Raw genomic sequence first — 24,601 nt, 5'->3', positions numbered from 1 at the left:
ACTCTACAGTTTTTTAGATTCTATATTGTTTATTTCTGCTCCTATCTTTATTATTTTTCTTCTTCTGCTGGGTTTGGGGTATCTTTGCTGTTCTGCTTCTATTTCCTTAAGGTGTGCTATTAGATTTTGTCTTTGGGATTTTTTTGTTTCTTGAGATAGGCTGGATTGCAATGTATTTTCCTCTCAGGACTGCCTTCCCTGCATTCCAAACCATTTGGATTGTTGTATTTTCATTTTCATTTGTTTGCATATATTTTTTTAATTTCTTCCCTAATTGCCTGGTTGACCCATTCATTCTTTATTAGGCTGTTCTTTAACCGCCATGGTTTCGGAGGTTTTCCAGGCTTTTCCTGTGGTTAATTTCAAGCTTCATAGCCTTGTGATCTGAAAATATGCATGGTATGATCTCAATTCTTTTATATTTATGAAGGGCTGTTTTGTGACCCAATATGTGATCTATTTTGGAGAATGTTCCATGTGTACTCGAGAAGAAGGTATATTCTATTGCTTTGGGATGCAGGGTTCTAAGTATATCTGTCAAGTCCTTCTGATCCAATGTATCATTCAGGGCCCTTGTTTCTTGATTGAGCCTGTGTCTAGATGATCTATCCATTGTTGTAAGTGGAGTATTAAAGTCTCCTGCAATTACCACCTTCTTATCAATAAGGTTGCTTATGTTTGTGATTAATTGTTTTATATATTTGGCGGCTCCCGCATTCGGCACATAGACATTTATAATTGTTAGCTTTTCCTGATGGATGGGCCCTGTAATTATGATATAATTCCCTTCTTCATTTCTTGTTACAGCCTTTAATTTAAAGTCTAGTTTGTCTGATATAAGTATGGCTACTCCAGCTTTCTTTTGACTTCCAGTAGCATGATAGATAGTTCTCCACTTTCAATCTGAAGGTGTCTTTAGGTCTAAAATGAGTCTCTTGTAGACAGCAATTAGATGGGTCTTGTTTTTTTATCCATTCTGATACCCTATGTCTTTTTGTTGGAGCATTTAGTTCATTTACATTCAGTGTTATTATTGAAAGATATGGGTTTAGAGTCATTGTGATGTCTGTAGGTTTCATGCTTGTAGTGATGTCTCTGGTACTTTGTGGTCCTTGAAACATTTCACTGACAGAATCCCCCTTAGGCTGTCTCATAGGGCTGGTTTAGTGGTGACGAATTCCTTCAGTTTTTGTTTGTTTGGGAAGACCTTTATCTCCCCTTCTATTCTAAATGACAGACTTGCTGGATAAAGGATTCTCGGCTGCATATTTTTCCTGTTCATCACATTGAAGATTTCCTGCCATTCCTTCCTGGCCTGCCAAGTTTCAGTAGATAGATCTGTCACTAGCCTTATCGGTGTCCCTTTATATGTTAGAGCACATTTATCCCTAGCTGCTTTCAGAATTTTCTCTTTATCCTTGCATTTTGCCAGTTTCACTATGATACTCGTGCAGAAGATCATTTCAAGTTACGTCTGAAGGGAGTTTTCTGTGCCTTTTGGATTTCAATGCATTTTTCTTTCCCCAGATCAGGGAAGTTCTCAGCTACAATTTGTTCAAACACACCTTCAGCCCCTTTCTCTCTCTCTTTCTCCTCTGGAATCCCTATTATATGGATATTGTTCCATTTCATTCCATCACTTAGTTCTCTAATTCTCCCCTCATAGTCCTGGATTTTTTTATCTCTCTTTTTCTCAGCTTCCTGTTTTTCCATAATTTTATCTTCTAATTCACTTATTCTCTCCTCTGCCTCTTCAATCCGAGCTGTGGTCCCCTCTATTTTATTTTGCATCTCATTTATAGCATTTTTTAGCTCCTCCTGTTTCTTAGTCCCTTGATCTCTGTAGCAATAGATGCTCTGCTGTCCTCTATATTTTTTTCAAGCCCAGTGATTAATTTTATGACTATTATTTTAAATTCATGTTCTATTATATTGCTTAAGTCATTTTTGATCAATTTGTTAGCTGTTGCTACTTCCTGGAGTTTCTTTTGAGAAGAATTCTTCCATTTCATCATTTTGGATAGTCCCTGGAGTGGTGCAGAACTGCAGGACACTTCCCCTGTGCTGTCTGGAATAGCTTGTGTTGGTGGGCAGGGTGGCAGTCAGACCCGATGTCTGCCCCCAGCCCACTGCTGGGGCCACAGTCAGACTGGTGTGTACCTTATCTTCCCCTCTCCCAGGTTCAGGACTCACTGTGGAGTGGCATGGCCCCTGTCTGGGCTACTTGCACACTGCCATGTTTGTGGTGCTGCTTCTATGGCATCTGGCATATTAGCCAGGGTCTATCTGCAAGGTGCACAGGGGCAGGAGGGGCAGGCTTAGCTCACTTTGCCATTGTCAGTGGTCCCCTGTGGGAGGGGTCCTGCAGCACCAGGAACGAGGTAGGCAGACCCTTCAGAGGGATGGATCCACAGAAGCACAGCGTTGGGTGTTTGCGTGGTGCAAGCAAGTTTGGTGATAGAAACTGGTTCCCTTTGGGATTTCGGCTGGGTGATGGGTGAGAGAGTTGGCGCAGTCCAGTGCCTTTGTTCCTCGCTGAGCTGAACTTTGTCTTCTAGGGTTCAACACTTTTCCCTCCCGTTGTCCTCTTGCCCTCCTGCTCTCCAAGCAGAGCTGTTGACTTATAACATTCCAGATGTTAAGTCCCACTGGCTGTCAGAACTCACGCAGTCTGGCCCCTCTGGTTTTGAAATCCAGACTTTGGGGGCTCTGCTTTGCCGGGCAGTCTGCCCCTCTGCCAGGCCGGCTCCCTCCCGCCAGTCCATGTAGTGCACACTACCTCTCTGCCCTTCCTACCCTCTTCTGTGGGCATCTTATCTATGCTTGGCTCCAGAAAGCCTGTTCTGCTAGTCTTCTGGTGGTTTTTTGGGTTATTTAGGTAGGTGTGGGTGGAATCTAAGTGATCAGCAGGATGCAGTGAGCCCAGCATCCTCCTATGCTGCCATTTTCCCAAAGAAGACCTCAAAACATTGATAATTAATATACACTATTTCAAGAGCATTTTCAAAAGCATAAAGTACTATACCTTGGTCATTGCTTTATTTACTATATTTTAAATTTCTTTGCAGAAAATATTATTTGATAGGAAGATTAGCCTAAGGGAGGTGGGTATTTGTTGAGGTATGCAGCAAATTCAAGTCACACTACCAGATTTTGCTTGGGCCCTGCTTTCTATGACTTACCAGCAGCTGATTTGGCTCCAAAGAAGAAGGTAACATGGTAAAGTTCAGGGCAGGCCTTGGGGACGTACATGGGAGTCAAATCTAGCCTTGGTTATTTTAATTAATTTCAATTGAGGAAAAGTAATACACAAATGAAATAAAACAAGAAAGAAGGAGGAAAAAAACAAGCAACAGAAACCAAACTTACTGAATTAGAAGACTAAAAATGGAATAAGAGAAGATAATTGCAAGTGACATATCTGATAAAGGGTTAGTCACCAAAATATATAAAGAACTTATAAAACTCAAAACCCAAAAAAACAAATAATCCAGTTTGAAAATTGGCAGAAGGGGGGCACCTGGGTGGCTCAGTCAGTTAAGCTTCCAACTTCAGTTCAGGTCATATCATAGTTCATGAGTTTGAGCCCCATGTCTAGATTTGTGCTGACAGCTTGGAACCTGGAGCCTGCTTCAGATTCTGTGTCTCCCTCTCTCTCTGCTTCTTCCACATTCATTCTCTCTCCCTCTCTCTCTTTCTCTCTCAAAAATAAATAAACATTAAAAAAACTCTCTTTATTAAAAAAATGTTCAGAAAACATGAACAGACATTTTTCCAAATAAGACATACAGATGGACAAAAGACACATGAAAAAAAGCTCAACATCACTCATAATCAGGGAAGTACAAATTAAAATTACAATGAGATATCACCTTACACTTGTCAGAATGGCTAAAATTAACAATACTGTAAACAACAGGTGTTGGTGAGAATGTGGAGAAAGGGGAACACTTATGCACTGTTGGTGGGAATGCAAACTGGTGTAGCCACTCTAGAAAACAATATAGAGTTTCCTCAAAAAATTAAAAATTTAACTATCCTACCATCCAGCAATTGCACTACTAGGTACTTACCCAAAGAATAAAAAAAAACTGATTTAAAGAACACGTGCACCCCAATATTTATAGCAGCATTATCAACAATAGTCAAGTTATGGAAAGAGTCCAAATGCCCACTGACTAATGAATGGGTAAAGAAGAAGTGGTATATATACACAATGGAATATTATTCAGCCATCAAAAAGAATAAATACTTGCCATATGCAACGACATGGATGAAGCTATAGAGTATTATACTAAGTGAAATAAGTTAGAGAAAGATAAATACCACGATTTCACCCATACACAGAATTTAAGAAACAAAAAAATCATAGGGGAGAGAAAGAGAGAGAGGAAAACCAAAAAACAGACTTTTAACTATAGAGAACAAACTGATGGCTATCAGAGTGGATTTGGGTAGGGGGATGGGTTAAATAGGTGATGGGGATTAAGGAGTACATTTGTGATGAGCACCGGGTATTTTATGTAAGAGTTGAATCGCTAAAATCTATACCTGGAACTAATATTTCACTGTATATCAACTAACTGGAATTTAAATAGAAACAAACAAAACCAAACACACACACACACATGCAAACAAGACTATAAATGGTAGAATTTATAAGTCAAGAGGTGATTTTTTTGTCAAAAAAATTTTTTTGTAAACACTCCATAGTGTGAATTCTGATGGGGGTGGGGGGGCACTCAATCTCATGACTGTGAGATCATGACCTGAGCCAAATCAACAGTTGGACACTTAACTGTCAAACCCACCCAGGCACCCCAACATTTTTCATATTATACATAAAACTTTGTCATCAACAAAGAAGAAGAATAAAAGTAAAAATTATGTGTTAAAAGGGAATAAAAAGGGCACCTGGGTGGCTCAGCTGGTTGAGTGTCCTTCAGCTTAGGTCATGATTTCACAGTTTGTGAGTTCGAGCCCTGTGCCAGGCTCTGTGCTGACAGCTTGGAGCCTGGAGCCTGCTTTGGATTCTGTGCCTCCCTCTCTCTCTGCCCACCCCTCACTAGTAATATGTCTCTCCCTCAAAAATAAATAAAAACATTAAAAAAATAAATACAAAGGGAATAAAACTACAGAGGCAAGTATTAAAGTTACATTAGAATATTACATGAAAAAGAATTTTTCTAAAATAAATGTTTTTCTGGAAAAATATAAATAATCAAAGTTATTTTAAGAATCAGTGGAACCAAATAGATGCTCTCTTTGAAATTTTCATGCCCATTCTCCTCTTCTTTGCCTGTTAAATTCCTATTTTCTGTTGAACACGAAACTCAAAAGTCATTTTTCTTACAAACCTCCTCTGCTCTGCTCAGCCCCTCATGCCCCCCCACCCCAGTTGGGCACCACCAATGAAAGAGCTGCTTGCTTTTGGTGCTTGCCTTCAGAATCCTGAGTAGGGGCCTCTAGATAGTACTAACTATATTGTTTTACAAATTTGATCTTCTGTTTTTCCCTTTCACTGTGGGCTACTTGTAGGCAAGGAGTGCCTGTTATTTCTCTTTATATCGCCCACATATTAGACAACAAAGAGTTCAATATAAATGATATTAAGTAATTTAAGAGAGGATCAATTAATTGTAATAAAGGAAGAATTTCAGGGTGTATAGGCCAGAAGATGCCAGTAAATAGGAGGCATTAAAGATAGGGGAGAATAAGGCACTTGGTAGAGAAACTTCTTAGAGGAGAGCCAGAGAGATGTAGTCCAGAGTGTGAGTCCAACACTCAAAAGAGGGAAAAAAGAAAGGTAAAGATAAAGGCTTCTGGGTGGAGATGAGGAATGTTGTTGCCATTTCACCTAGATAAATGTGACATTCTTTAAAAAGTCAGAAGGGATGCATGCACCCCTGCTTATTGTACATCATTTACATTTGCTACATTATGGAAGCAGCCCAAGTGTCCATCAATAGATAAATGGATAAAGATATAATATATAAATTATATATATATATATATATATATATATAATAGAATATTATTTAGCCATAAAAAAGAATGAAATCTTGCCTTTTGCAATGACATGGATGGACTAGAGAGTATAATCCTAAGTGAAATAAGCCAGTCAGAGAAAGACAAATACCATATGATTTCACTCATGTGGAATTTGAGAAACAGAAAAAATGAACAAAGGGAAAAAATGAGAGAGAGAGAGAGAGAGAGAGAGAGAGAGAGAGAGAGATACAAATGAAAAACCAGACTCTTAACCATGTAGAGAATAAGCTGATGGTTACACACAGGGGAGATATTTGAAATAGGTGAAGGGGATTAAGAGTACACTTGTCTTGAAGAATACTCAGTAATATCAGCACAACTAAAAGGCAACCGATGGAATGGGGAAAGATATTTTCAAATGACATATCAGACAAAGGGCTAGTATCCAAAATCTATAAAGAGTTCACCAAACTCCACACCCGGAAAACAAATAATCCAGTGAATAAATGGGCAGAAAACATGAATAGACATTTCTCTAAAGAAGACATCCGGATGGCCAACAGGCACATGAAAAGATACTCAACGTTGCTCCTCATCAGGGAAATACAAATCAAAACCACACTCAGATACCACCTCACACCAGTCAGAATGGCTAAGATAAACAAATCAAGAGACTATAGATGCTGGCGAGGTTGTGGAGAAATGGGAACCCTCTTGCATTGTTGGTGGGAATGCAAACTGGTGCAGCGTCTCTGGAAAATAGTGTGGAGGTTCCTCAGAAAATTAAAAATAGATCTACTTTATGACCCAGAAATAGCACTGCTAGGAATTTACCCAAAGGATACAGGCGTGCTGATGCATAGGGGCACTTGTACCCCAATGTTTATAGCAGCACTTTCAACAATAGCCAAATTATGGGAAGAGCCTAAATGTCCATCAACTGATGAATGGATAAAGAATTTGTGGTTTATATACACAGTGGAATACTATGTGACAATGAGAAAGAATGAAATATGGCCTTTTGTAGCAACGTGGATGGAACTGGAGAGTGTTATGCTAAGTGAAATAATTCATACAGAGAAAGACAGATACCATATGTTTTCACTCTTATGTGGATCCTGAGACACTTAACAGAAGGAGGGGAAGGAAAAAAAAGACAGGGAGGGAGCCAAATCATAAGAGACTCTTAAAATCTGAGAATAAACTGAGGGTTGATGGGGGTGGTGGGGAGAGTGGGTGATGGGCATTGAGGAGGGTACCTCTTGGGATGAACACTGGGTGTTGTATGGAAACCAATTTGACAATAAATTTCATATTAAAAAATACTGAGTAATATATGGGATTGTTGAATCACTATATTGTATGCCTAAAACTAATTTAACACTCTATGTTAAGTATACTGAAATTAATAAAAATCAGAAAGAAGGTTACATTCTAAATATGTGACAAGGAGCCAGGAAACTTAACATAGGTATTGGACAGAGCATAATAGAGTGTCTTCACATGGTGCCAGGTGTCTGGGAGGTTGTCTGACTTTCTATTTATGTTCAGTGGAGATTCTCAGCTGGTAAAGCGACTTCCCAACATGGAAGTGAGAGGCTGGCTGACTGCAGATCTCATGGTGGTAGTGATGAGAGTTCTAAGTCCACAGATGGCCAAATAGTACTGATGCTGGTCAAGAGACAGAAGAAGATGGCAGAGGTGGGCACAAAGTATGCAACAAAAATGCCTTTTCTCAGGAGGAGAAAGGCCAAGACATAATTTTCTCAAATTCTTTCTCTTTTGCTTGCTATAAAGATGGTAGATACATGTCATAAGCTTGAACGCATGAAAAAGAAACCACCCAAAAAAATCTATTCTGATGGGGGAAAAAACCAAACTATTAGAATTTCATCCTTGGATGCCTTTTCCTTCCCAAGCTTTGCCTCTTCACTTTAATGCTTTGTTCCTTGCCATGATTCCTATAATGTTCCTCTGTCATCCTGTCTAGTCTTTAGCCATGTGAACTGTACTGCTGGCAGATAGTCACCAATGCAATGTGATGGGGAGGACTCTGAAGACACCAGGAGACATCCTCCTTCCTTGGATGTGCCTTCTTTCTTCTGTAGCTCTCCCTCCAGATCATCACTTTCTACCCCTCCATGAACTCCTCTCTCTCTGGGAAATACAATGATGGGTCTTTATTTATAAGATGCAGGAAGCTCCTTCAGCCTTTCTTCATGAAGAGAATTAGCTAGTTGTCACCTGGAGAGATCCAGGAGATGAGGCATGCAGCTGTTCAAATTTAAAATGAGGGCTGAGGATGAGAAAGAAATTCCTGTCCTTGGGTCCTGAGTGAGCTGAAGACAGGTTAAGGGGCTGAAGACCATGGCTCTCAAGGTACCCATGGTCTACAGAAAATGGAGCCAGCTGTGTACCCACGTGATAAGCTCCCAGTTCTGTAGAAACAGAAGCCATTCTGCTGAGAAACATTCATTACCTTTGTAGAAAGGAAACAGAAAAATGTCTTTTGATTAAGACCTATAGTCATGGTGTGTTATAAAGCCTTTTGGAAAGGAAAAATAAAAAGGAAGAATGGTTTCAGCCTAAAACCCAAGTAGGAGACTTCATTAGCAAACATTTCCTTTTGAAAACCAGGTCACTTCAGTGTGTGGAGCTTTGCTCTCAGTGCAATGCCTGACCTCCATTGGAAATTGCATAGTTCTGGGGCAGCTTGTTTCCCAGAAATCTGGAAGTTTTGGTTCCTTGGAGTACTGTGTGTCATCACAGTTGCGTTTTTAACCTAAAACTGAATACATCAAATGCAGCGTTTCTCTGGGCCTCCATCTGACATTTTGCATCTTGATTTGTGCTTTTTTTTTTTGCAACTTAACAAATTATTTTATTTTATTTTATTTTATTTTATTTTATTTTATTTTATTTTGTTTTATTTTATTTTATTTTATTTTTTATTAGAAACAATGCACTCCAGAGGACAGTGGAATGTTTTTTTTTCAATATATGACATTTATTGTCAAATTGGTTTCCATACAACACCCAGTGCTCATCCCAAAATGTGCCCTCCTCAATACCCATCACCCACTCTCCCCTCCCTCCCACCCCCCATCAACCCTCAGTTTGTTCTCAGTTTTTAAGAGTCTCTTATGCTTTGGCTCTCTCCCACTCTAACCTCTTTTTTTTCCTTCCCCTCCCCCATGGGTTTCTGTTAAGTTTCTCAGGATCCACATAAGAGTGAAACCATATGGTATCTGTCTTTCTCTGTATGGCTTATTTCACTTAGCATAACATTCTCCAGTTCCATCCACGTTGCTACAAAGGGCCATATTTCATTCTTTCTCATTGCCCTGTAGTACTCCATTGTGTATATAAACCACAAATTCTTTATGAATTCATTAGTTGATGGAAATTTAGGCTCTTTCCATAATTTGGCTATTGTTGAGAGTGCTGCTATAAACATTGGGGTACAAGTGCCCCTATGCATCAGTACTCCTGTATCCCTTGGGTAAATTCCTAACAGTGCTATTGCTGGGTCATAAGGTAGGTCTATTTTTATATTTTGAGGAACCTCCACACTGTTTTCCAGAGTGGCTGCACCAGTTTGCATTCCCACCAACAATGCAAGAGGGTTCCTATTCTCCACATCCTCTCCAGCATCTATAGTCTCCTGATTTGTTCATTTTGGCCACTCTGACTGGCGTGAGGTGATATCTGAGTGTGGTTTTGATTTGTATTTCCCTGATAAGGAGCGACGTTGAGCATCTTTTCATGTGCCTGTTGGCCATCCGGATGTCTTCTTTAGAGAAATGTCTATTCATGTTTTCTGCCCATTTATTCACTGGGTTATTTGTTTTCCGGGTGTGGAGTTTGGTGAGCTCTTTATAGATTTTGGATACTAGCCCTTTGTCCGATATGTCATTTGCAAATATCTTTTCCCATTCCGTTGGTTGCCTTTTAGTTTTGTTGGTTGTTTCCTTTGCTGTGCAGAAACTTTTTATCTTCATAAGGTCCCAGGAATTCACTTTTGCTTTTAATTCCCTTGCCTTTGGGGAAGTGTCGAGTAAGAGATTGCTACGGCTGAGGTCAGAGAGGTCTTTTCCTACTTTCTCCTCTAGGGTTTTAATGGTTTCCAGTCTCACATTCAGGTCCTTTATCCATTTTGAGTTTATTATTGTGAATGGTGTGAGAAAGTGGTCTAGTTTCAAACTTCTGCATGTTGCTGTCCAGTTCTCCCAGCACCATTTGTTAAAGAGACTGTCTTTTTTCCATTGGATGTTCTTTCCTGCTTTGTCAAAGATGAGTTGGCCATACGTTTGTGGGTCTAGTTCTGGGGTTTCTATTCTATTCCATTGGTCTATGTGTCTGTTTTGGTGTCAATACCATGCTGTCTTGATGATGACAGCTTTGTAGTAGAGGCTAAAGTCTGGGATTGTGATGCCTCCTGTTTTGGTCTTCTTCTTCAAAATTCCTTTGGCTATTCGGGGCCTTTTGTGGTTCCATATGAATTTTAGGATTCCTTGTTCTAGTTTCGAGAAGAATGCTGGTGCAATTTTGATTGGGATTGCATTGAATGTGTAGATAGCTTTGGGTAGTATTGACATTTTGACAATATTTATTCTTCCAATCCATGAGCAGGGAATGTCTTTCCATTTCTTTATATCTTCTTCAATTACCTTCATAAGCTTTCTATAGTTTTCAGCATACAGATCCTTTACATCTTTGGTTAGATTTATTCCTAGGTATTTTATGCTTCTTGGTGCAATTGTGAATGGGATCAGTTTTATTTGTCTTTCTGTTGCTTCATTGTTAGTGTATAAGAATGCAACTGATTTCTGTACATTGATTTTGTATCCTGTGACTTTGCTGAATTCATGTATCAGTTCTAGCAGACTTTTGGTGGAGTCTATAAGGTTTTTTATGTATAGTATCATGTCATCTGCAAAAAGTGAAAGCTTGACTTCATCTTTGCCAATTTTGATGCCTTTGATTTCCTTTTGTTGTCTGATTGCTGATGCTAGAACTTCCAACTCTATGTTAAACAACAGCAGTGAGAGTGGGCATCCCTGTCATGTTCCTGATCTCAGGGAAAAAGCTCTCAGTTTTTCCCCATTGAGGATGATGTTAGCTGTGGGCTTTTCATAAATGACTTCTATGATGTTGAAGTATAGTCCTTCTATCCCGACTTTCTCGAGGCTTTTTATTAAGAAAGGATGCTGAATTTTGTCAAATGCTTTTTCTGCATCGATTGACAGGATCATATGGTTCTTTTCTTTTCTTTTATCAATGTGATGTATCATGTCAATTGATTTGGGAATGTTGAACCAGCCCTGCATCCCAGGAATGAATCCCACTTGATCATGGTGAATAATTCTTTTTATATGCTGTTGAATTCGATTTGCTATTATCTGGTTGAGAATTCTTGCATCCATATTCATCAGGGATATTGGCCTGTAGTTCTCTTTTTTTACTGGGTCTCTGTCTGGTTTAGGAATCAAAGTAATACTGGCTTCATAGAATGAGTCTGGAAGTTTTCCTTCCCTTTCTATTTCTTGGAATAGCTTGAGAAGGATAGGTATTATCTCCACTTTAAATGTCTGGTAGAACTCCCCTGGGAAGCCATCTGGTCCTGGACTCTTATTTGTTGGGAGATTTTTGATAACCGATTCAATTTCTTCACTGGTTATGGGTCTGTTCAAACTTTCTATTTCTTTCTGATTAAGTTTTGGAAGAGTGTGGGTGTTCAGGAATTTGTCCATTTCTTCTAGGTTGTCCAATTTGATGGCATATAATTTTTCATAGTATTCCCTGATAGTTGTTTCTATCTCTGAGGGATTGATTGTAATAATTCCATTTTCATTCATGATTTTATCTATTTGGGTCATCTCCCTTTTCTTTTTGAGAAGCCTGGCTAGAGGTTTGTCAATTTTGTTTATTTTTTCAAAAAACCAACTCTTGGTTTTGTTGATCTGCTCCACATTTTTTTAGATTCTATATGGTTTATTTCTGCTCTGATCTTTATTATTTCTCTTCTTCTGCTGGGTTTAGGCTGCCTTTGCTGTTCTGCTTCTATTTCCTTTAGGTGTGCTCTTAGAGTTTGTATTTGGAATTTTTCTTGTTTCTTGAGATAGGCCTCAATTGCGATGTATTTTCCTCTCAGGACTGCCTTCCCTGCATTCCTAAGCGTTTGGATTGTTGTATTTTCATTTTTCTTTGTTTCCATATATTTTTTAATTTCTTCCCTAATTGCCTGGTTGACCCACTCATTCTTAGGAGGGTGTTCTTTAACCTCCATGCTTTTGGAGGTTTTCCAGACTTTTTCCTGTGGTTGATTTCAAGCTTCATAGCATTATGGTTTGAAAGTATGCATGGTATAATTTCAGTTCTTGTATACTTATGAAGGGCTGTTTTGTGACCCAGTATATGATCTATCTTGGAGAATGTTCCATGTGCACTCGGGAAGAAAGTATATTCTGTTGCTTTGGGATGCAGAGTTCCAAATATGTCTGTCAAGTCCATCTGATCCAATGTATCATTCAGGGCCCTTGTTTCTTTATTGACCGTGTGTCTAGATGATCTATCCATTTCTGTAAGTGGAGTGTTAAAGTTCCCTGCAATTACCACATTCTTATCAGTAAGGATGCTTATGTTTATGAGTAATTGTTTTATATATTTAGGGGCTCCGGTATTCGGTACATAGACATTTATAATTGTTAGCTTTTCCTGATGGATAGAATCTGTAATTATTATATAATACCCTTCTTCATCTCTTGTTACAGCCTTTAATTTAAAGTCTAGTTTTTCTGATATAAGTATGGCTACTCCAGCTGTCTTTTGGCTTCCAGTAGCATGCTAAATAATTCTCCATCCCCTCACTCTCAATCTAAAGGTGTCCTCAGATCTAAAATGAGTCTCTTGTAGACAGCAAATAGATGGGTCTTGTTTTTTTATCCATTCTGATACCCTATGTCTTTTGGTTGGTGCATTGAATCCATTTACATTCAGTGTTATTATAGAAAGATACGGGTTTAGAGTCATTGTGATGTCTGTATGTTTTATGCTTGTAGTGATTTCTCTGGTACTTTGTCTCACAGATTCCCCCTTAGGATCTCTTGTAGGGCAGGTTTAGTGGTGACAAACTCCCTCAGTATTTGTTTGTTTGGGAAGACCTTTATCTCTTCTTCTATTCTAAATGACAGACTTGCTGGATAAAGGATTCTTGGCTGCATATTTTTTCTGTTCATCACATTGAAGATCTCGTGCCAATCCTTTCTGGCCTGCCAAATTTCAAAAGAGAGATCGGTCACGAGTCTTATAGGTCTCCCTTTATATGTGAGGGCACGTTTATCCCTTGCTGCTTTCATGATTTTCTCTTTATCCTTGTATGTTCCCAGTTTCACTATGATATATCGTGCAGAAGATCGATTTAAGTTACGTCAGAAGGGAGTTCTCTGTGCCTCTTGGATTTCAATGCCTTTTTCCTTCCCCAGTTCAGGGAAGTTCTCAGCTATTATTTCTTCAAGTATACCTTCAGCACCTTTCTGTCTCTCTTCCTTCTCCTTCCTTCTCTAAGTGTATCACTTAGTTCTCTAATTTTCCCCTCATACTCCTGGATTTTTTTATCTCTCTTTTTCTCAGCTTCCTCTTTTCCATAGTTTTATCTTCTAGTTCACCTATTCTCTCCTCTGCCTCTTCAGTACGAGCCATGGTCGTTTCCATTTTATTTTGCATGTTGTTTAAAGCGTTTTTCAGCTCCTCCTGACTGTCCCTTAGTCCCTTGATCTCTGTAGCAAGAGGTTCTCTGCTGTCCTCTATACTGTTTTCAAGCCCAGTGATTAATTTTATGACTATTATTCTAAATTCACTTTCTGTTATATTATTTAAATCCTTTTTGATCAGTTCATTAGCTGTTGTTATTTCCCGGTGATTCTTTTGAGGGGAATTCTTCCGTTTGGTCATTTGGGTAGTCTCTGGAGTTGTGCGGACCTGCAGGGCACTTCCCCTGTGCTGTGGTGTATACCTGGAGTTGGTGGGTGGGGCCGCAGTCAGACCTGATGTCTGCCCCCAGCCCACCGCTGGGGCCACAGTCAGATTGGTGTGTGCCTTCTCTTCACTGTGGGGTGGCATGGCCCGTCTGGGGTACTTGCACACTGCCAGGCTTGTGGTGCTGGGGATCTGGCGTTTTAGCTGGGGTGGGTAGGCAAGGTGCACGGGGGCAGGAGGGGTAGGCTTAGCTCCCTTCTCATTAGGTGATCCACTTCAGGAGGGGCCCTGTGGCAGTGGAAGTGAGTCAGACCCACTCCCGGAGGGGTGGCTCCGCAGAAGCACAGCGTTGGGTGTTTGCATGGAGCGAGCAAGTTCCCTGGCGGGAACTGGTTCCCTTTGGGATTTTGGCTGGGGGATGGGCGAGAGAGATGGCACTGGCTAGCACCTTTGTTCCCCGCCTAACTGAGCTCTGTCATCCTGGGGCTCAGCAACTCTCCCTCCCTTTGTCCTCCAGCCTTCCCGCTTTCTGAGCAGAGCTGTTAACTTATGACCTCCCAGATGCTAAGTCACGCTTGCTGTTGGAACACACTCCATCTGGCCCCTCCACTTTTGCCAGCCAGACTCGGGGGCTCTGCTTGGCCGGCAGGCTGCCCCTCCACTCCGGCTCCCTCCTGCCAGTCTGTGCAGCGCGCACCGCCTCTCCGCCCTTCTTACCCTCTTCCGTGGGCCTCTCGTCTGTGCTTGGCTCTGGAGACTCCATTCTGCTAGTCTTCTGGTGGTTTTCTGGGTTATTTAGGCAGGTGTAGGTGGAATCTAAGTGATCAGCAGGATGCGCAGTGAGCCCAGCGTCCTCCTATGCCACCATCTTCTCCCGAAACCCCTGGATTTGTGCTTTGACATTCAAGTGTTTTTGTATTCTGTAACAGAATGTGATGTTTGGAGCCACAATGGATTGAAAATAATCTCAGAGGGAAATGAAAACATAATGTGATGCTATGTTTTGAACAAATATGCTTTTCCTAAGCCTTTTGGTGAAGGTACTGCTTTTCTGAGAGGCTTGGGGAGGAAGACAGATGTATCTTCTGGGAAGTGGAACTGCTCTTGGTAAATTTGGAGCATAAATGTGTATACTCAGAGAATGGCTGGCAGTGACAGGAAGTCATTAGTGCCCTCACTTCAAATAAATCTCCTTTCAGTGGACTCTTGCCTGGACAGGGAGTGAAGCATTAAAACACCAACCAAACTAACGGTACTCCCACAGGAAAAAGCAGCAGGGACTCACCCCAAGAAGGAAGATGCCAACTTTAGCAGTTTCAACAGAGCTGCCCCATCCTTGTCTTTACCCATCATATACTCAGGTGTGTAGCTACTGCTGTCAGTGCCACCAAATGCCAATGAATAGCTTCATCATTTGTCTTGACTCTAACATTAGAGAATTCTTTGTCTGTATGTGTGACTTCCAAAATGTACAAGAAAAGGCCACCCTGATGAGCTTGCTAGCCTGGTGGAGATGTACACAGATGGTTGCAGAGCCCCTGCCAGTCTGTCTCAACCTCTTTTTTTCTTGCAAATGCTTCACTCTTGCATATCCTCTGTGAAAGATCCATGTAGAGCCAGAATCCCCTGCATCTACTCAAGGTCATAAACCTGCCTTTTCAAATGTTTTCATCCAGATATTGTGAGCCACCTAGAGCTGCATTGGACCACACAACCCCTAGTCAGTTTGGCACATTTAAGCCTTGAAATGTGGCAAGTCAAATTAAGGTGTTCTGTGAATGGAAAACCCACACTGGATTTCAAAGATTTAGCATAAAAATTAATGTAAACTATTCAATTTTATGTTGATTGTATGTTAAAATAATATTTTGGGTATGTTGGATTCAATAATATATTATTAAATTTAATTTCACTTTTTCTTTTACTTTTTTTTAAATACATGGTACTAGAAATTTGAAATTACCTAGTGGCTCACAGTATATTTCTATTGGCTTGTGGTCTGGGATTACCTTGCATTTTGAGTGAGCTGACAAGAAGATGACAAGTTTCTTCGCCTTCCCAGGACTTAATGTCTTTTTCTATGATAAGGAGTGTCAAACATTTTTTTTTGTAAGGGTCAGATATAAATCTTTCAGGCTTCATGGGCCACATGGTCTCTGTTGCAACTACTCAACAGTACTTTGATGTGGCAGCCTCAGCTACCCTAGATGGTAGAACATCCATTTTATGATAAGTAAATGAATGGGAGAGAATGTGTTACAATAAAACTTTATTTACAAGAACAGTCAGTGGGCTAGTATTGGCCTGGGGGCTGTAGTTTCTTGTTTCTTGATCTATAAAAAATACTGATTTACCTAGGTCAATTCTCTTTGGACTGTAAAAGCACATTTTTCATTCATAGAATCCTTACTGTATACACATTTATGGGTTCAAGGATCTTATGGTACATGCAAATATCTTTGTATTATTTTTTGTTGGCATGTTATAATCCAACTAGCAGATGATGAAGCTTGAATCTAATTTATTAGAACTGATATCTGATATAATTCCCTTCTCTTTTTTTTGTCTCTCCCTCCCTGCCTCCTCTCTTTACCTCCCTCCCTTCCCCCTTTCCCTTTTTATCCCTCTCTTTCTGTCTCTATCTCTGTCTGTTTCTGCTTTTGTTTCTCTCTCTCTCTCTTCCCACTGGTTAGGCTGGAGTTTGTATGTTGTGGTGTTAGGAGACTGTAGGTGGTATTAGGATAGGCTTAGGTTGATCCATTCTCCCGAGGCTCAGTGAATATTAAAAGGTCTCTCTTGTAGTCCTGGACATCTTGTCTGAGATTCACTGTCATGTTAAATGAACACTAAGGGGTCTCTTGTCAGTCTTTGCTCTGGTGGCTCATTATGTGACCAGATGCTTGTCTAAGGGATTTATAGGGGTGAACGCATAATCCTCATAACAACCTTAGTAAGTAGGTATTATTATTACTTCCATTTTAAAGATGAACAAATTCAGTCATGGAGATGTTTAATACTTTCCCAGGATCATGCAGCTGGATAAGAACAGAACCCTTAACTAATGTGTTGTGGTGGGAATGCGTGTGGATTTTGAAGCCAGAAAAATATGCCAAAACATCATCTGCATCTTAGTGGTGGCATACTTTGTCAAATTCCTTAATATATTTAAGCTTCAGTTTCTTCTATGAAACAGGGATAATATGTATGACCTGCCTTATTGTGTTTGGGAAATTTCAACTTCTGCATTCTCAACATCAGGCCCTTAGCATATAGTAGATGTGAATAAGTCACTTATTTCTGAGTTGTATGTTGTCATTGTATGGTTTACCTGTACCCACAGGGAAGCAGAATGTATAGTGATTAAAAGCATGCACTCTAGAGTTAGACTGAGGGGGTTTGAATGTCTGTCCACACCAAAGGAGATTAGCCAAGTAACCTGGATAAGTCTGCTTCCTTTTCCGAATCCCATCTGCACAGTGGATGTGATATCAATCTCAAAAGGTGATATGAGCAGTTGATGAGGTAAACTTTATGAGGATTTCCACAGTGTCTAGACACTACATGAACAATTTTTTTGATGGTGTCTGAATGCTTGCATCAATCCCTAGATGATACTCCTTCTCAGGATTGTTGCCATCTCTGAGACACCAGTAACCATCTACGATGTTGGAAGCACAGCAGAACCATCTACAAGGAAATTCCTTTGGGCTTGGACTCCCCAAGAGTAAGGTCTTCTTTTTGTGGACTCCATCCTTTGGGAAAGCATACTTTCTTCTGAAACACAGTCAGGTGTCCTATCACCCAAGTTGAAGTATTCAGCATCTTACTTGACACTGACTCAACTCCATACAATCTGTCACAGTGTAAGGAAAAGTTTTGCATTTGTGTGAACGCTTGTGATGATGTCTGTGACACCTGGAGTTGAACAGACACTATTCCTGGGTGCATTTTTCCAGAATTCAATTATTAGGACTGACCTATTGCTAACATATTCAGCTATTAAAAAAAAACAACAAAGTTTACTAATCTCAAATTTAGATTATTTTACTGAAATCTGTTGTTTCAGTTTTTCATTTTGTAAAAGAAATGTGCCTAGAATAGAACCTACCACCTTACTGAAATGTCTAATTCTGGTCTAGAATTTAAGGAGCTATTTCACTTGTGGTTGTAGTTTCTGTGTTTAAATTATAGCTTCATAGAAAGAGCCTTACTGTGACTCTTTCTGAGTAGCCACTCCCCATGCCCACAGCCAGGGGAAGGAAGAATGTTATAATAATTATCATTATAACATACTAGGCTCTTCCCAGTGAATTTTTAAGCCTTTTGGGACAAAAATTTTAGTCTTTGCAGTGACTTCCCTCAATGGCAATGCAGCACGAAGTAATGGCTTCAAAGCATGAATTCCAAATGTGAAATGGGAATAAATTGTGATTTTTTAGCTGGGATAGGAATTTGTGGGAACACAAGTACATCGTGGGAAGAATATAATGAGGGAAACTTTCATCTTCTCATGACTTCTTTTGTATTTGTGCATACCTATACTTCCTGCACTTCACTGAATACAGAAGAAATTCCATTCTTTCCTCTTCCCTTCCTAGAGACAAGAGGTTATTTTCTAATCCTACCTCTAAAGCTCTCTTCACTATTAAGTGTTAGGAACTTCAGGGGTCTATAGGAATATGACATTTCTAGGAAATCAGTTTTCTCAGAAGGACAATTGGAAGATGATGCAGAGACTTAAAAAATGGTCCAGTTATATGACACTGACAGTTGTTAAGTGTCATTATCAAGACCAACACTCTAATGTTGTAGATGATTAAATTGAGGCTATAAAATGTCAATTAAAATTTGTAAAAATTGTAAGCATTTCTCAATAAAATGTCATACATTGGGAGATATCTAATGTAGGCATGCATCCATATCATCTAGGTTAAAACCAACTTTTCAATTTCTAGAAATAAGAAGTAATTGACTTTGTGGATACACAAACCTCCTAAGTCATGACAAGTATAATGATGTAATGACATATGTAATAATTAATTTAGAACTCACATTACTTGCCAGACACCAGACACCACAATCCACTTCTCTTCATGTTTTAGGTTGGGCTTCCCAATGATGGTTGTCTCCTGCACAGTTGGGATGTGTTACCTCCTTGTTGCTCATGTCGTGATGGGATGGAATTAACAGATATACATCGTTTGAAGACTAAGGGAAACTTGATCCATCATTAACATCAGTAGAAAACTGCCTCAAGACCACTCTTGGGAGAAGAAAAGGTGCTCATCATGGGGGTGCTCTGGAGTGGAAATCTTTGGCATCCACACTCATTCAGGTGAATGCTAGAAAATCATGGGAAATACAAGATAACTTACTAAAGATTCCAGTACAAGAAAATATGTATATTTCAAAACAAGTCTTGCTATGCTCTGTAAGAAAAGACACAAATTCAATATTCGACCCCAAGTGGCTTGTACTGTTTAACTTTCAGTTTCCTGAGGTCATCAAGAGTTTTTTTATGTAATCATTTTCCATGTTAAAATAGTCTGCATCTCTGTACTCTTTCTGGGAAAAGGAAAACCGTTTGTAAGGAAACATTTTATGTATTAAAAAAATAAACTGTAACTTGACAAAAGGTTTAGAATTAATTAGTCTCCTAGCTTTTTAGCAGTTTACATAATATAAAATTATATTTTATCCATTTATTTTTTTCTCTGGAGTTTTTAAGTCATCAATTACAAGTGTAGAAATTTGACTTGTAAGATGGTCATAAGTGCTTTTAAAATAATATTTTACAATTTAACAGCCTAGAATAATAAACTTGAGTTTTGAAGGTGGTTCAAGCTATTTCCATCTGATTATAACAAAACTGTGGTTAATACACCCAGCTGTGCACACTCCACAGGACACCAGTGGTTCAGTCAATGTTTATTAAATGCTGGAATGCTTTTGTGTGTGTGGGGGGAGTGTTACATGTGAGAAAAGGCTAGTGATAACAAAGAGCAAGAGAGGGCAGCATGCTTCAGCTGAGGTCTCATATGCTCTGCTTAGGCAATACCATGGCTAAACCCCAGACAACTGATCTCTCCTTCAGTTTTTGTCTACTGCATCTGATTTCTTGAGATGAAGATGTTTACTGGGGATTCTCAGAAGTGGTAGTTGTATGAAGTGTCTGATTTCAAAAGGCTTAAGATCCCCAGGGCACTAAGTACTGGAAAGTAGGAGACCTTTATAGTTGCATTTCTGTCCCTCGCATCCTCAGAATGAATGTACCCTTTCTACAGTTTGGAATCTACAATTTTTAAATGGCAACCTGTGTCCTCCATGAGAGAGTTTCTCAGAATATGCCCTTTGGATTCATAAGCCATCTTTTAATTCTTTGACAGCAAAGGTGACATGAAGCCCCAGTTTGTTTTAAAATCTGATCTTTGTCACAGAAAATGCTGTGTGGCACCTGCCTAAGTGCTCCAGAGGAGCTTCCACTCCTGACTTTCCAGGGAAAGAGACCTGACAGCTCTTCTAGCTCTTGGTCCCTTTCCACATTGCCTTACTGACACCTAGATGGCCCCAAATTCTTTCACCAAAAGTCACTGTCTTCTCTTCTCCTGCATATTTCCATGCCTGGTGGTGGTGGTGGTGGTGACTTCCTTGAGCCCAGCTGCTGCTTCTGACTCCTGGCTCTTCTCTGCTCCTTCAGCATCTACTCCCCCATGATGCCACAGCATCCATCTCTCCACCTCCTACCTCTCCTCATTGATGCCACCCTCAGTCCTCAGTCACTCCTTCTCATTCTTAAATACCTTTGTCTCCTGACTCATTTCTTCCTCTTCACCTTACTCCCTCACCTTCTCAGAATTCCTTATTGGGCATTCAAGCTTCATTACATCTGAACTTGGTCCCTGGTAACTGCCTCTTGAATTATTTATCTCACATATCTCTCCCTGACACTTCTTGTCACCTGCTCCAGATCACCACCCAAACATATCCCCCCATTGATGCTTTCAGTGCATCAGCCTCTCCCCCTTTCTAACTTCCCACATCAGTTCCCTCCTAGCTCAGTTTTCTACTTCTGCTCTTAAATTAAAAACTGCTCTTAAATAAACTGCCACTCCTCTGCCTTTTCTGGCCCTGTGTCTAATAGTGCTGAGGTAATTAATCAGTTAAGATGACTGGTTTTACCTAAAATAGAGATCACAAGCATCAAATGGGCACTCAATGCTTCCTGGTTCATTTCTTGTATTTCCCTAGTACAGCAGAGTCCTGGCTGGAAACACATGGGTGCTCAAATTGGGTAACTCAGAGGGAATTTAACCAGTATGGTACGTTCCTTCAGACTAGTTGGAAGGTGAGGGAAGGAAATAGCAGAACCCAGAAATGCAGGGAGCTGGATGGCAAGGGATCCCTAACAGAAGCTGTGATCTTCTGTAGATGGTTACAGCCAACAAGAGTCACTTGCAGGCTGTGGGAATTACCTTGATTTCACTCCCATTCTTCTCTGTAATTTTCAATGTCCTTCCCATTGGCTAAAGCCAGCAAAAGCGAGAGGAGGAGAGGAACTGTTGATGTTGTTTACATAGGTCAGCTCCTGTGGACAGAGTAGGACAAGTAGCATGGAAAGTATGTTTGGGGGAGCAGATGGAAGGTACACTACTCCATTCACCATTTTTGCTCTTTAGCAGATGAGAAGTTCACATCTGCAATGAAGGAGACATTGAAAGTTCTATCAGCTCTCCTGTCATCAGGAGACAATGCAAGTTTGTCCATACTCTGTCCTGATACTGTCTCCAGAATTAATAGGTGGATAATCCAAAGCTTATTAAACTCTGTTTCACCATGATAGGAAAAGACAACATTGAAGAGACAAACTGTATCTTCACTATAAATGTTGAACCACACAGATGTTATCCTTGTAGAAGTTGTTCTGATACCTCATGCATGAACCCTTCAGTGTCACCAGGACTATGAGGAAATGCTTTTATAGTATGAATTCACCATGAAAATCAAGATGAAAATCTCTTTGCTCCCTGTCACATATGAGGATTCTGAACTTGCATTAATAGCTGTGTATTACCTTTGATAGATACCTCACCCGAGATATATTCCCAAGGCCACATGCAGGCATGAGTGGAGGAGGTGGTGGCAAAGCAGCAGACATAGCTACTATAGGAATCTGAGCAACTTTCTTCTGCAATTTATGTGTGCCTTCCAGACACGCTTGGGCCCAGTTTCCTAACTGCCACATAACGGAAGACCAACTTTGTGGATCAGTTGGTCAGATGACACTTTGTTTATGATGCACAGCTCAACGTTCCTGGTCACACTGCTTCCCACCATCAGGTCCTCAATCTTTACTAGGGCCCAGTGGCAGCCAGAAGTTGCCTTTGGTGGAGATGAGTAGTCAGAAAAGCAAGGCATGGACTTTATCCAAATCTTTAGCGTCTACACTGTGATTCTCCCATTCAGGTTTGCCAATACCTTCCCTCCATGTGCTGTGGCATTGCCGAAGGCCCATGTTGCAGGGAAGCTTGCACAACATGGCCTTATGGAGGGGCTTTTGCTTTCTTTTGTCCTTCTCAAACCATGCAGCCTCATGAGGGTTATAGCAGCTCCTTCAATCTATTATATGTTGCCTATAACATCAAAAGAAGGCCAAGAATTGTGTTTTGTAATTTGTATGAATGTGATTAATGTAACAATTTGTCTCTCACTTTGCAAGGTAATTTTATTTTATTTTTATTTTTTTTTTTCTGAAATTTATTGACAAATTCGTTTCCATACAACACCCAGTGCTCATCCCAAAAGGTGCCCTCCTCAATACCCATCACCCACCCTCTCCTCCCTCCCACCCCCCATCAACCCTCAGTTTGTTCTCAGTTTTTAACAGTCTCTTATGCTTTGGCTCTCTCCCATTCTAACCTCTTTTTTTTTTTTTCTTCCCCTCCCCCATGGGTTCCTGTTAAGTTTCTCAGGATCCACATAAGAGTGAGACCATATGGTATCTGTCTTTCTCTGTATGGCTTATTTCACTTAGCATCACACTCTCCAGTTCCATCCACGTTGCTACAAAAGGCCATATTTCATTTTTTCTCATTGCCACGTAATATTCCATTGTGTATATAAACCACAATTTCTTTATCCATTCATCAGTTGATGGACATTTAGGCTCTTTCCATAATTTGGCTATTGTTGAGAGTGCTGCTATGAACATTGGGGTACAAGTGGCCCTATGCATCAGTGCTCCTGTATCCCTTGGATAAATTCCTAGCAGTGCTATTGCTGGGTCATAGGGTAGGTCTATTTTTAATTTTCTGAGGAACCTCCACACTGCTTTCCAGAGCGGCTGCACCAATTTGCATTCCCACCAACAGTGCAAGAGGGTTCCCGTTTCTCCACATCCTCTCCAGCATCTATAGTCTCCTGATTTGTTCATTTTGGCCACTCTGACTGGCGTGAGGTGATACCTGAGTGTGGTTTTGATTTGTATTTCCCTGATAAGGAGCGACGCTGAACATCTTTTCATGTGCCTGTTGGCCATCCGGATGTCTTCTTTAGAGAAGTGTCTATTCATGTTTTCTGCCCATTTCTTCACTGGGTTATTTGTTTTTCGGGTGTGGAGTTTGGTGAGCTCTTTATAGATTTTGGATACTAGCCCTTTGTCCGATATGTCATTTGCGAATATCTTTTCCCATTCCGTTGGTTGCCTTTTAGTTTTATTGGTTGTTTCCTTTGCTGTGCAGAAGCTTTTTATCTTCATAAGGTCCCAGGAATTCACTTTTGCTTTTAATTCCCTTGCCTTTGGGGATGTGTCGAGTAAGAGATTGCTACGGCTGAGGTCAGAGAGGTCTTTTCCTGCTTTCTCCTCTAAGGTTTTGATGGTTTCCTGTCTCACATTTAGGTCCTTTATCCATTTTGAGTTTATTTTTGTGAATGGTGTGAGAAAGTGGTCTAGTTTCAACCTTCTGCATGTTGCTGTCCAGTTCTCCCAGCACCATTTGTTAAAGAGGCTGTCTTTTTTCCATTGGATGTTCTTTCCTGCTTTGTCAAAGATGAGTTGGCCATACGTTTGTGGGTCTAGTTCTGGGGTTTCTATTCTATTCCATTGGTCTATGTGTCTGTTTTGGTGCCAATACCATGCTGTCTTGATGATGACAGCTTTGTAGTAGAGGCTAAAGTCTGGGATTGTGATGCCTCCTGCTTTGGTCTTCTTCTTCAAAATTCCTTTGGCTATTCGGGGCCTTTTGTGGTTCCATATGAATTTTAGGATTGCTTGTTCTAGTTTCGAGAAGAATGCTGGTGCAATTTTGATTGGGATTGCATTGAATGTGTAGATAGCTTTGGGTAGTATTGACATTTTGACAATATTTATTTTTCCAATCCATGAGCATGGAATGTCTTTCCATTTCTTTAAATCTTCTTCAATTTCCTTCAGAAGCTTTCTATAGTTTTCAGCATACAGATCCTTTACATCTTTGGTTAGATTTATTCCTAGGTATTTTATGCTTCTTGGTGCAATTGTGAATGGGATCAGTTTCTTTATTTGTCTTTCTGTTGCTTCATTGTTAGTGTATAAGAATGCAACTGATTTCTGTACATTGATTTTGTATCCTGCAACTTTGCTGAATTCCTGTATCAG

The 24,601-nt window shown here is 40.1% G+C and overlaps 1 protein-coding gene and 1 pseudogene across 1 annotated transcript in view; both read left to right on the top strand.

The window, feature by feature from the left end:
* The window catches only part of LOC122467751, a 71,483-nt pseudogene extending 63,829 nt beyond the window's left edge, over nt 1-7,654 (top strand).
* OCA2 (OCA2 melanosomal transmembrane protein) overlaps nt 1-19,806 on the top strand; it is a 504,528-nt gene extending 484,722 nt beyond the window's left edge. The window contains exon 24 of the mRNA XM_043554904.1: nt 19,071-19,806. Within this exon, the coding sequence (XP_043410839.1) occupies nt 19,071-19,155 (85 nt within the window). The 3' untranslated portion in view covers nt 19,156-19,806. The remainder of the gene's footprint in view (nt 1-19,070) is intronic.
* The last annotated feature ends 4,795 nt before the right edge of the window (nt 19,807-24,601 follow it).

This window comes from Prionailurus bengalensis, chromosome B3 (assembly GCF_016509475.1).
Source record: "Prionailurus bengalensis isolate Pbe53 chromosome B3, Fcat_Pben_1.1_paternal_pri, whole genome shotgun sequence".
Classification (NCBI taxonomy): Eukaryota; Metazoa; Chordata; class Mammalia; order Carnivora; family Felidae; genus Prionailurus; species Prionailurus bengalensis.
The sequence above is the reverse complement of the archived record's forward strand: the minus strand, read 5'-3'. Positions and strand labels throughout refer to the sequence as shown.